Here is a 13540-nt window from a genome sequence, read left to right on the forward strand (position 1 = left end):
TTCGGCGTTTGTCATAGCAATTGATTGTGATCCTTGCACTCGAACAAAATAGATAATAGGGCCGACGTCAGCGCCTCTACTGTCAACACCGCTCCAGTTCCTCAGCGCCAACTACCACACTCGTTCGCTGGTTCCTCATTGCCATTACAACAAATCTATGGTTAAAGTGGGGGTTTAAGAGCATACATTATTGCGCGGTTTGTCCCCAGTAGTTTTGTGTTGGCTAATAAAATAATTCAGTCAGACTGCAGAACGTTTTTTCAGGAATGACTTTATTTTTTACATGGATGTTCATATCAACAGTTCAAAACATGTGATCTATGATAAAACGCAAAGTCCTGAAAGGTCAGATTTCTAGAAACCTTATGCAAGGATTTCCCAAGAAAGGGCAAAGTATGAAAGGTATTTGTTGAATGGGGTTAATTAAGTGTGAGCACTAATAGTGATCTTGTTAAATTAGCTAGTTAGTGTTCACATTTTGGGTCACTCGGGGGAATTGGTTCACACCTCATTTAACCCAATTCAACATTTCATATTTATTGACCTATCTTGGTAAGTCTTGGTATTTTTCACAGCTTTTTAGAAATCCGACCTTTCATGGAATAGTCGGACTATGTCGGACTTCTGTGGGGTAAACATAGAGAAACCGTTAAGAAGTCGAAAAAGGCCTCCCAATATAGTGATGCAAACCATACCGTTAAATATGTATTACAAGCCCAACTCTGTATCTACATATCGTACAGTTGCATTATAAAAAGTCAAATTCAGAAACAGTTTTAGTGATAAGCCTCTGCCTTGTTTACTGACATAGTAAAAATATAACTGGTGAATCTGCAACCTAGTATTTCATCACGAAAGCATTAAATGGGCCCACGCCAAGTGAAGGGCTTCGAAAACGCAGGATATGATTGTGCAATTTAAAAAAATGAATTGCTGACACGACCAAATAAACAGTGTCGGAATCGAAGAAGTATGCATAATATTGTGTACTTTTTTTTGGCTCAAAGAACCTTTAATACAATATCCATGCACAGTCCTGATGGTTGTTGGCCTCACCGTCTATCTGCTCTTGCTAACAACTAGTTATGTTTTCAAAATCGCGCTTGTTCACGTATCGTGTGTCTTCTTAGCCATTCAATTGTATAGATATTTAGCTTACATGTACAGTCCTTCAAAAAAGTAAATGGACACACAAAAATCTAATTTTCTTGAAAACGGCTGGTGATAAATCGATGCGGTTTGCTGCATTTGATAGGGCATTTAGTTGTGCATCATGATATCTACCACTTGGAAATTTGCTATTTTACCTATAAGTCAATTTTTTCGATTTATGAAAGGTCCCAAAATCAACTTTTTTATCACGCATTTTTTGGGGGCAAATTTTATATTGACTGGAAGCTTCTGTTGAGTTATGAGTGAATATCTAAGAAATTCCACAGTTTTCACTTGAATCTGCAACTTATTAACCCATTTGTGCAAAAGGGTTTTGTTACCCGGTCTTCTACTGCGGAGATGCCCCCTTGATATTATTCACCTGGCCCAGACAACCGGAATCATGTCACCATTTCAATGGCCTTGTTTAATATGCCTATAAATAGCTCTCCCAGGCCTGGATTTGGCAGCTGGACAATGGGTTCACCAATATTACTTTACCCTCGCGTTTACAATACATCAATGTTAACAACATTTCCACCCCCATTCAAAACCTCAGCCAATAAGGAATTAACACTCGGGCTGCATGTTGAAACTGACATAATTGGCTATGGTCGACTTCTCCAAAGTAATTCCAAAGTCAATAAACAAGGTGCAAAATTTTGACATAAAATGCTGTTTTCCCACCAATTAACACAAGATATTTTCATCACCTTGATGGGGACGTGGGTTTTTCATCATGGTGATTCATCCTATCAAGAAAAAGTACGAAAAAAATCGGAAACGAAAAAGTTGATTTTGGGGCCTTTTGTAAATCAAGTCGGTATTAGATAAAATGGCTAATTTTTATGTGGTAGATACCATGATGCACAACTAAATGTCCTATCAAATGCAGCAAACCGAATCGATTTATCACCAGCCGTTTTCAAGAAAATTTGATTTTTGTGTGTCCATTTACTTTTTTGAAGGACTGTACATCTAATCAACCATGTCATATGTCTGTTGAACTATATACAACACAAAACACCAAACTGAAGAAAATGCATGTATCTAAATGTACGTCATTTTGAATAATGTAAGAAAGTGCAACTACCACAAGGCCTGAAAGCAGCACGGCACAGCTTCAAAAGAAAATGTTCCAAAGCAAATGATCCAAAGAAAAACAGCAGTCTCTTAAAATCTATTTGTAAACACAACTAATCTGCCAGTTCCTATATTCCATTAATAGTGCCGAAATTGATAAAATGCGTAGTGAAAGTAACCATTGATTAGTTGTTCTAGCTAAAGAAATAGTAAAAGATAACCATAACTTAAAAGTAGATATTGATAAATGTCTTTTGCAGCGTAGTCCTATCATAATCAGCAAGCTGGCGATATCTATTGTCTTTGGCTGTTAATAACTTAAAAGAGTGTGATCACCTGCACCGGTTTCGGGTCTAAGACATCATTCTGACATGATAATACTTCCCTTCACCTACGACGTCCGCACCAACACCTCCGCCGACCCCTGCAATTAGTAGAGTTCAAACAGAAAAATCAATGATTTTAAACTTTGGTTTTCATCTGAAAGCGCTTGACAATCCTTCCAGCACATACGTTTGTTTTTCGGCAACAGCAGTTTTCTTGGAGTCGTCACGTCAGATGTAACTCAGCGCCGGACTGCTCATGACAAGTTTTGCCATTTCCTTAATTTACACTTGGCTGTTTGTGTGATGCGCTCATTTCGCTAGGTTTCTACCTATCTGAGGCCATTTCCATGGCAGGGTGTTCGGTAGGTCTGTCATATATATTGTAACAAACTCTGATTTCTGGTCAGTTGGGTAACTGATTCCCCAGGGTGTGTCATGGCGTAGAGTTTAATTGACTTGCCTTATGTCAAGTTAGTAATATACATGTACATGTACTTCTTTTGAACAGTCCGGCCAAGGTCAGCATAGAGGAAAAGTAAGGCTGCCGAAAAACCTCTTGTGCTAAAAAGGATTTCTAAGCTCTTTCAAGCTCTCCATAATAAGTAGTACAAAGTCACAAAATCGATCGCACGAGTAAAATAAGACTTTATTAGTTTGGTTTTTTTTGCGTTGATTTCAATTTCCTCTGACAACATGTAATGTCATGACAGGGGTCAGAATTGATGTCCAAATTAAGACGTCATTTTGACTTCATAGAATTTTCCTTCGCCTTCTACGTCGGCACCAACACCACCTCCAACGGCTGAAATTCAAATGTTAACATTTAGCTTTCTTCGAGACTGGCAGGGTTAATGTCCAATCTTGGACTGGTGCTGCCACCATATTAAGGAACTAATCGATCCGTTCTGAACTGAAAATTAAATATAGAGGACAAATCGTTTGTTTTCAGAAATAATTTTAGGCAAAAACATGATTCTTGAATTGAAAGAGAACTTTGCTTTTTCATCACATTCTAATTAGTTTTCTTTCCAGAAAATAGGGAATAAAGAATTCCAATTTGTTGAGTGATTTTTCCCTGAACCAAATGTATTACTTTTAACTTTTGAAAGGACGATAAAACAGCTTCGTGAAATAATGTTTTCACCCGAGAAATAATTTCCAATATTTAACGGTTTGATATGAAATATTTTCATGATACTGATATATAATATTTCTTCTTAGTTTATTTTGACAAATGTACAATGTTTTTTCCACGAACAGATTGAACGAACTGATTTTGTCACTGAACGTGGTCATTAGTTTTTTTTATTTTACCTCGATTTACTTTCGTCTTTTTCTCATGTAATTCTGCGTACCATCACGCGATTCGGTTATTGGCTAAGATACAGTAGTCCACCAGTGGCCTTATTGTGTTGTATCGCAAAATCAAGCGCAATGCACAAAGAAAAGTTGTTGTTTTATTATTTTGAAATACTCCCATAAGTACCCAACTTCAAACACATGAAGCTGATATCAATACTTTTTGTGTCCACTCCGTTTGTTTGGCCCCATTACTTGCATTCATCACATTGCACAATAGACATTTTTCACGCTTCTGTTTTCAGCATATAGAGAGTTTATTTCGGCGTAGTGGCATGGGCATTGATCAGACTCTCAGATCGCAGTATAATTATCAACCAATGATGGTTTTCATTCTCTAAGAGTGCTATAACTTTGAGGTTTTCTCCTTTTTTGTCAGATTAACCAAGACTTTCGTGTTGATTAAAAACCATCGATCGATCTCAAAACAAATTGTAATTGTTTAATAGTTATTGTGAAATTATTTAAAATCAAAGGTACATCATCTTCTTTTGTATCGCCTACATGTGGCACACAACTGATTTCACTTAGTGTACACTTGGTTCTTTACCCAACTGATAATGAACCTTTCAGAAAGGTGATTTTGTACTATCGTCCAGGCATAAACCTACGGCGATGGCGATTTAGCGGATCCTGCAGATTCTGCGGAACCTGCGGAATCTGGTCTGCAGCGGATTTTCTATGTTATGGGTATCCGGTCGTTTCGCTCCCTGACGTTTTCACCCCGAGCCTTTTCGCCCCCAAACTTAGCCTAATACCATTACTGCCGTGATGTAATGTAATCAAGCTAAATCAAGAGAGTGTCTGAGAGTCACTCTACCCAAAAATTAGTCGTTTCGCCTATTGGCATTGGCATTCCATCCATATAAATGAATATAAAAAAGTCCACGAGTAGGCCCATGTGCCATAATAAGCTCTCAAGACCTGATCATAGGCCTACATTAATTTCTGACTAAGGCCTTACATCTTAAATGCAATGAAATACCACGATATTAACAAATTAACGAATGAGCGAAAATGACATGTGTTTTTCGGGTGCGTAACGACTTACACGATTACGGGCCAACTCGGCATATTACCAACTCGGCCTGGGTAAAAGATCACGGCCAATGTGGAAATCGTCCGATAATAGAATGCAGACATTTTTTTCATGCATGTTAGGGTTTTTCCGAAATGCTTGATAATCTTAGCGGTTTAGACAATTTAACAGTTATGGAATATTACAAATATTTATTATAAGGATAATTTATCATAATATCGATATTCTCGTGCTGTTTTTATGCTGATTCCGCCCAGATTCCGCAGGTTCCGCAGAATCCGCAGGATCCGCTAAATCGCCATGGCCTAAACCTACTGGTCCTGCATGCGTACACAACGCATCCGACCGGATATTTGAAATGAACTCGTCGATGCCTTGGTCTTGGCATTCTGCATTGGTATTTTAGGGTACACAGACTGTGAAACTTCACACTTGGGCCCAAAGAGCTATGGGCTCCGTTCAAGGTGTACGTAGTGTGGTGATGGTCACGGTTAACGTTTAAATGAATGGGAAGCTTTTCACTGCAGTATGTTTGTTCTTCTTCTGGTTGATCAGTAAACTATTTTTTTGAACGTGTTTGGTGCTTTTCCAATTTTCTTTCAGCTCTTGAATAGTAGAAAAACGCGTTATTCGTTATTTTTAGAACGCACAAGTCCTGGCCCGAAAGACCTCTCCCGCCACGTGATGATCGGAGTGCACGCCGAGATCCGAGTTCATGTCACCCTACTATTACGACGCAACGTCATTTGCACTATCGTCGCAGTGGCGGGGTAATCAGGCTTACTGGACTTTGCGCAACGAAACGAAACGAGCGAAATGGGGGAGCGACCATTATGTTTTGCCCCGGTACGTCAAGTTCGATACATGGTGTCAGTCACCAGTGAGTGATGACCCACATCCACCCAGGCAGCTGAGACACATGTCTTGTTGGACATGCCTACCGATTTTTACTAAATAAAAGCATATCTTCCCTTCACACTTTTCGGGGTTGAAAATGTACTCACGTAAATCACCAAAATTACTTGCCAAATTCGCACATGACCTGTTATTTCTCAAAGCTTGGAAGCTCAAATGTCTGAATGTAATGTATGCGCGTAATGTATACTCTCAGCAAGCGAATAGTTTTGATCGTCGGTTTTTGATACGAATCATTTCCTGTATGGCCGTTACAAGCCGTTGTCTGAATATGATGTGAACCTGTTTACCGTTCAATGCTGCTCCCTGTGACGCTGTACCCGCAAATGTTCAATGAACAAAATGCTGATAATGACTTACACGGCTTGTTCGCATCGTAAACATAGTGGTACCCGGGTTAACTGTCTTTGCGTTTGGCCTAATTTTACAACGATTACTCCCCATTTAACCACGATCTAGGATGGACAGGCTGTGTATTATGAATAGGAAAAGTCACCAAGGGTCCGTTGCGTAGAATACTTTTTTGGCGAAATATTGCGCAAAGTCCAGTAAGCCGGGTAATCAAGCGCCATCAGCGTTAGGTCGGAAAAATTTATATCTACACCAAGTCGTGACGGGGTAGATCCATGGCTCCAGGAAGCACTTCACGAGTGTATCGTTCAACATGGAAAGGATCGACGCATTTAGAGCTAACTCGGGTCAAATCGGAGTCAACATAGGAAAAGCGTGATAATTCAGCCAGATTTTGAATTTTTCCTTTTTTGTGCAATTTGTTGATGGAAACTACTAATGTAGAATAGAAGGTGACTGGGCAGCCGACAGCTGGGAAATATTGCCCTTAATAATACCAATGGATTTAAGTTTAGCTTAATATTCGAAGTAAAATTGTCATTCTATTGGCGGAGGATACGTCATTTCTTCTCTAGGAATGAATTACAGACGTATATCAGCTTGAGAGGTCATCGACTACTGTCAAGGCGTCTCCGAGGTTAAGTTTATAGTCCTTACATGCCTTACAATTGCCTCAGATGGCCTCGGCGACGGCACAGATGAGCAAGCCAATGAATGGGCCAATCGATCAAGCTGATGGAAGCTATACTGCTTTAATGCAACTGTACATGACTACTATTTGAAGAGAACTTCTTAACATCATGTTGAATTTATCAGTGATACTAACCTCCCATTCCGACGGACACCTGTGGTCTCTCTCCACCTGAAAGATATGAACAAAACTCTCCATAACCAGGTTTATATGCAAAATGCCTCACAATCTTGATGCATTTCTACATACATTTTTAGGTTATGTATTGAAAATTAAATGTTTTTTTAATTTCTTGTGCACAATTATTCGGCATGCAATTCCGATCAGAATCCAAAATGTTGATGCCACTGCTAGCATTATATTTGAAGTTCCCCGGAAAAAAGCTGATTTACTCAAAATGGCAAGTCGCCCATGGACAATGTTTATCAAACTTGTAACGCTGTGTCTTTAATTGAAACTAAAAAAGCACCCACTGGGATGACCAAGTAAGTTTGTAGTTTCGACGAAAAAGTTCTGTTTGAATACGCCACGGCAATTGATTTGCGTTTGTGGTTCGCCTGAAACGTTTGCCCAATGTCAACCGATTTGTGTCTGTCTGTGCGACTGCATACTTACCTCCAACAGATATGCCAACTCCATTGTCTAAAACAAGATTAAAATGTGTTAATAGTCGCAAGTTTTCGACTCGCAGCTTATAAGAAGTTCGTCTCCTCTTTCTGCACTCTGAGAAATAAAGTTTTTTTAGCTTTTCGAAAAGCTTAAATGTTTTTTTTCAGCAAAAACTTTTAATATTCACCATTCACCCCGTTTTGTAGAGGCTTTCCATAATCTCAAAAATAAGATGAAATAAAACTCTCTTATTTTTTGTGTAGAGTAGACACAGGTCATTTTAAGGATGTCAAGCCGATGTCACCTTTCTTCGTGTCGTGTAAACTGCAACATTGTCATAGATATAAACACCGAGTATGCATATTACATGTACAAATTATTGAATTTTGCAATGGGATGCCATAAGAGTGTTAGGAAATTACATTGCACTCTGACCTTGTCAAAAATATCATGGACCTATTAATATGATGGCTCCCTTTCCAGATTAGATACATGTATTCTCACCCACCTGCACTTTGACCACCGAAATTCAGGTTACCATGTGGACGATAACTGGCTAGGTCATCAAAGAACTCGTTGTTATTGCGGAGCCGGGGAACTTGCCGCTGGTACTGTTGTTGAGGTGCGGGAAACATTGCTCCACCTTAAATCATAAATGCACTTCATGTATCACACGTAATACACGTATTGCATCGTATTACTATTTTAAGTCTTGATCCTCACGACGTTTGAAAGTAACTCAAATTGAGCGGTGTTGTTCCCCATATTTCAGTCATTTATCGGTCCATGAAAGCTAGACGAAAAACCATGAGTTTTAAATAGGGGAATGGACGAAAGCGGGTCAATTTGTCGTTCAGTGTTCCTTGCGCAATGGAGGTGTATTACAGAAACGGGAACACTTAAAAACCTTACACCGGCATTCCTTGCAGCAGCAGTAACGATTATTTGCTAGTATATTTTCCTAACCTCAAACCTTATGAATTAAGGAATTGATACCAAACTGGGGGAATTGGTTGTCTCGCCAAAACCGCGAGGGTGGAGCTACAATGTGTACCAACACTGAGTTTCCGCCAACATTTTAGCTCCACCCAGGCGGTTTTGGTGAGACAATCAATACCGACAGTAAAGTACCAATTTCTTTTCTAAAACACCTCAAATTAGATTACGAATAATGTGGTTTTAAATGCTTTTTGACTGCTTCCATATTTTGCACCAGGCCAAGCGGTTATTGTTATGGCAACGCAGGTGCATAATGCAGTACACTGTGAACTGCGGTTCAGGTGCATAATGCAGTACACTATAAACTGCGGTTCAGGTGCATAATGCAGTACACTATAAACTGCGGTTCATTATGAATCTAGATTTTTAGAATAAATTAGAATCGACTTTTCATCAAGGTTTTCACAATGATCCACGTAGATGCTGAAAATCTTAGGCTGGCACTTACCCGAGAAGGACCTGGCAAATTGGTTAAAAGGAAAAGCTTCTATGACCGTTGCGCAGGCGACGATTACCAGAAGGGAAAACGCTACAGAGTTGTCCATTTCCACCTATTCTAAAAATCTAAATTTAAAGTACATTATTATTTAACTAACAATTGGTCATATTGGTAGGTGTATCAATTTAACCTTGTTTTGAGCGTATGTGTGGACTCTATTTGTCATATGAGAATTCTATAAGGTATGTGTATTGTTTCATTCATCGCAAATTCGCCAAAAACGGGAAGCTTCTTCCGGTTTCTGAACAGCAGTGGCGAGTGTCACTTTCATGGAAGCGACCACCAAAGCAAACAAACACCGTTAGTCTTTAAAGTCTCAATGTGATCCTCTCGTTCTGTTAATGGTTATACTGTAGAACCTCTATTAAGGACACCCTCGGGACTGACAAATGCTGTCCTCAATAGAGAGGTGTCCTGATTAGAGAAGTTAAATAGAATGGAACAACCAAATTGGGAACAAAACGAGCGTTCTAAATGGAGAGGTTGTCCTTAATAGAGAGGTGTCCACTAAGGGAGATTCTACTGTATATGATAGATGCTCTACACTCACCGATCTAAAGACCGCTTCTGAACATGCAAGCCAAACCCCCTTACACATGTTACTTATAAGGCCATGTGTTTTTTATTTCTTGGTTTATGGGACGGACCGCCGACTTGCTATTTTGGGATTTCAGAAAAAAAATCGAAAATCGTTGATTTTTTAAAAAATTTCCGCCCGACCCTTCATTTTTAAATGAATAAATAAGAAATAAAATAAAATAAAATCTTTTTTTCCATGTTGTTTTTATCCGCCGACGGATATGGATACGGATATTTTTTATCTTTAAATTGAATGCGCATAGTCGTCCAATGCCATTTAATATTGTTCAATCGGGATAAACAATGGGTGGGCGACACCAGTTCATCTCGTGGTTATGCCTTGCGCCTCTGAATCAATTTCATAGTAAGAGCTCAGAGGTACACAAGGATGTCACTTTATTATTATTGCAATTTCGTTTATTTTGATATTTCTTTGTCAATATAGACCTAGGCTGCTTGACAGCGATTTTGATCGACCACACCATAACCACTGATAGAAGCAGAGTGGTTAGGTCACAAGTGAGCAGTTCATTCCGAATGCCAACCACTGTTAATCAACTTACCACAACCTTAAGACCGACATGTTTGAGTCAATCACTATCAGGGGACCTGGGCCTGTTTTATGCATATTACACTGGGGCGGTCATACCTAAAATTAATGAACCGGTCTCAGATTGGTGAGTCCAGAGTATATGGGTTAATATCGCCCTTAGAATACAAATGGTGCTATTTTATAACTGATATCCAAATGAAAAATTATCATTATTCAATAAATTATATTCTTATTCAATATATCATATTCAGTTATTCATAGATGAAAGCGATCATAGCGACATGTGATGTCGTCGAACACCATACATGTACAGTACATTACATTATAATATAATGGCAACACACAGTCGTGAAAGGGAATTTGCAACAGAATGATTCATGAACCGAATCTGCATGCCAAACAGTACATTGCCCTGGAATTGAATGATGTTTTTTTTTGTAAAAGGGCCATTGGTATTAAGGGCAATATTATCCAGCTGTCAGCTGCTCAGTCAACCTTGTGCGTACTAAAATTAACGAAGATCGCATTTTTCTACTATCTAAGAGTAAAAAGAAAGAAAAACACTTTTAGAAAAATAGTTTACTGATGAACTAGAAGAAGAACAAACATACTGCAATAAAAAGCCGTCCATTCCTTTAAAAAAGGTCTAATGTTTGGCATCAAACCAACGAGTTAACACTATTTCTGCATTGGCTTAATATGCAAGGGGGGGGGGGTGGAGTCATCAGGTGCAAACGACCCCTTCCCTTACAATTGTGATACCGGGACATTCCTTTAATATTTGAAATCGCCCCTCCGTTCTGGCAACACCTAATATAAGTTATGGTATACTTATAAAAAAGATGAGTAATAGGGCTCAGGGTCAACTAGTTGTATCCGTATTTTTGTGAAAATTGATTTTATTATCTTGAATTAATGCGTATTTAATGACCTTTAATAACAACTTTAAATCATACCAGTAGCTATGCCGGTTGATGTGTAATACCCAAAAACACTCCTCAAAAAACTGCATTTCCATTGGTTTTTGAATCTTCAATGGTGTTTTTCTCAGAACTACCGAAATGTCAGATACAACTAGTTAACACTGAGCCCTGGGAGGTACGAGTTTAGCTGAAGTAATGAGTTCGTACTGAATAAAGCTAAAGCGTTTTCGGATCCCAAACTGCCAGCCCCATGTATACTAATAATCTATTCTTCTTTGTATTGTCAGCCACGCTAGAATCAGACATTATCTCTTTTTGAGTATATGCTGCTGCTGTTTCTGTGCCAATTATTTGTCAGAAAATAAGGCGAGAATTAAGCAAATGATAGACCTTGCCGATTCTCAAACAGCCGCTGCAGGTGGTGACTGTCGGTTAGTTTGACACTTTCATGTCCAAAAGGTATGCTAGGAGAGTACTACAACACCTGGAGAATCAATTCCCCAAGTTGCCGAGAATCATATCAGGCCTTACAGTTTGCCGAGCGTGTCTGTGCTGGGAAAGGACAAAGTGTATTCAACAAAGTTAGAAAAAACTGTGTTGTTGGGGTCTTTCAAAGAAATATTGTTGCGTTCATCTGGTAACAAGGTTCTTCAAGCATGATTTGCATCAAATATAAAGAAAAATGCACTGTTGATTTGTAAACATACAGATCTAACAATCTTTCAAATAACAAAAACTTAAATAAAATAATCATCAAGGAAAAATGCAAATAAAAAGCCAGTTCGAAAAATCCAAACAAGATTCTAATAAGATTCTTATAGTTAGGTTCTCGTACATTACACGCACATGTACATTAGTTACGAAATTCCCGTTAGATTTTTAGCTATCTAACAATAATTTTGTGACGAATGTACAAGTACATGTTCTTATACAGGGAACTGCATACGCCCTTGAATAAAATTCTTATCTTATCTGGATTTTCGAAGTGGAGTAGACGCTTACCTATTCCGACACGTGTAACTTCGACCCAAGTCGACCAGACAGTGGTTGCTTCGCCAGACAAGATAAATTAGATTCATCCAGCCAGATCGTGATACAGCTGTTTCAATCATCTAAATATGTTAATTGAGTTGAACAGCCAAGTTGAATATCAGCACGGGTGGGCGTTTATTGTGTTGCATGTTATCAAAAATATTATAAGCGAGCCTTATATATTTTTGACATTGTATACATGTAGTACTAGTAAATATTCCTGCTCCGCACGATGTTGAGGCGAGCGGTACGAAATGGGGTGTTTCCATGCAGGGCTCAGGCTTATCAGTTGAAGGGTCATTGTCTGTGGAAAATGTTGTTGAGTTGAAATGTCTTAGGAAGTGATGCATGCCTATAGTTGGCTATGGGATTTCTTTTAAAAAGACTACATTATTGTGCATTCGTCTCGCGCTCCTTGGGTGTTTGCGATGTCGACATATACGTATATGTGTTGGGGACCTGGCTCTGGATCAGGCTATTGTTCACAAACGCACAATGTTGGACTGAGGAAAACCTGAGCTGTAGAACAACGGGACGAACAAAAGACCAAGTGGCCGATAATAGATGTGCCCATCATCCGCCTGGGACCAACCGTGCATTGTAGAAAAAACACAAAGAGCCCACCCGCCGGGGGGCCAACCGTCTCTTCTATCCGCTGGGGGGGGGGGGGGGGCAACCGTCTATAACACTAGTCGGAAGGACAGTTGTGTGGGGGAGTTTGTTAGATCTAATAGAGTGGTTTCACGTGACGTCACCATCTGCCATGCTGGAGGGACAAAAGAAATCAAGCCCAAATAACCATGACAGCATTTGATTCACTTAAGTTTGCAAGACAAGTCATTGTTCTGCCCTCCAACACGGCTGACGGTGAAAACAAGCGTTGAGTATTTGCCGGGAGGCAGGTGGAGGGTTATTATGCGTCATGGATCAGGTTGGATTTTTGGACACCAAACAAAGGAAAAACCACATATACATGTACACGGTTTGCGAAAATAAATTTCGGCCATTTTGAAAAGGCTTTTTCACAGGCAGCGTATGTTTACCACGACATAAAAGTCATGTTTTAAATCCAAATCATCACCAAAATCATTCAAAATATCATGAATATTGGAAGAAATGGACTTCAAGTAAATTGCTTGAATTAGCTTGTATATTTTACTTTTATTCGAGAGTAAACATACGTTCCCTGTGAAAAGGGTCTTTTCAAAACGGCCGAAATTTGTTTTCACAGGTTGTCTGTTGTGGGGAGTAAAATAGTCGGATGGAAGAAAACCCACGCTTTGTGCTGAAAATATGGATTCGACTCATAGCTGAAGTTCTTCTCAAGATGACCAATCTACTTTAGACTTCAAAAAATGAGCAAATTTCACCCAGCGGTTAATGAGGAGATAGAGCAAATTACGCCAAATACGCGTCTGGTACATCAGGTT

The 13540-nt window shown here is 39.2% G+C and overlaps 1 protein-coding gene across 2 annotated transcripts; it reads right to left on the reverse strand.

The window, feature by feature from the left end:
• Positions 1–261: 261 nt before the first annotated feature.
• LOC135493635 (uncharacterized) lies at positions 262–12182 on the reverse strand. 2 transcript variants are annotated; one of them, XM_064781119.1, is made up of 6 exons: positions 12081–12181; positions 8973–9088; positions 8034–8168; positions 7532–7558; positions 7052–7087; positions 262–2659 (listed from the first exon to the last, which is right to left on the reverse strand). In XM_064781119.1, the coding sequence occupies exons 2-6, from the start codon at positions 9067–9069 to the stop codon at positions 2589–2591; spliced, it is 366 nt and encodes a 121-aa protein (XP_064637189.1). In that variant the 5' UTR covers positions 9070–9088; positions 12081–12181; the 3' UTR covers positions 262–2588. The 2 variants fall into 2 exon arrangements, with proteins under 2 accessions (XP_064637189.1, XP_064637190.1); XM_064781120.1 differs by lacking the exon at positions 262–2659 and adding an exon at positions 3183–3363 and having other exon boundaries at positions 12081–12182.
• Between the last annotated feature and the right edge of the window lie 1358 nt (positions 12183–13540).

This window comes from Lineus longissimus, chromosome 9 (assembly GCF_910592395.1).
Source record: "Lineus longissimus chromosome 9, tnLinLong1.2, whole genome shotgun sequence".
NCBI classification, from domain to species: Eukaryota; Metazoa; Nemertea; class Pilidiophora; order Heteronemertea; family Lineidae; genus Lineus; species Lineus longissimus.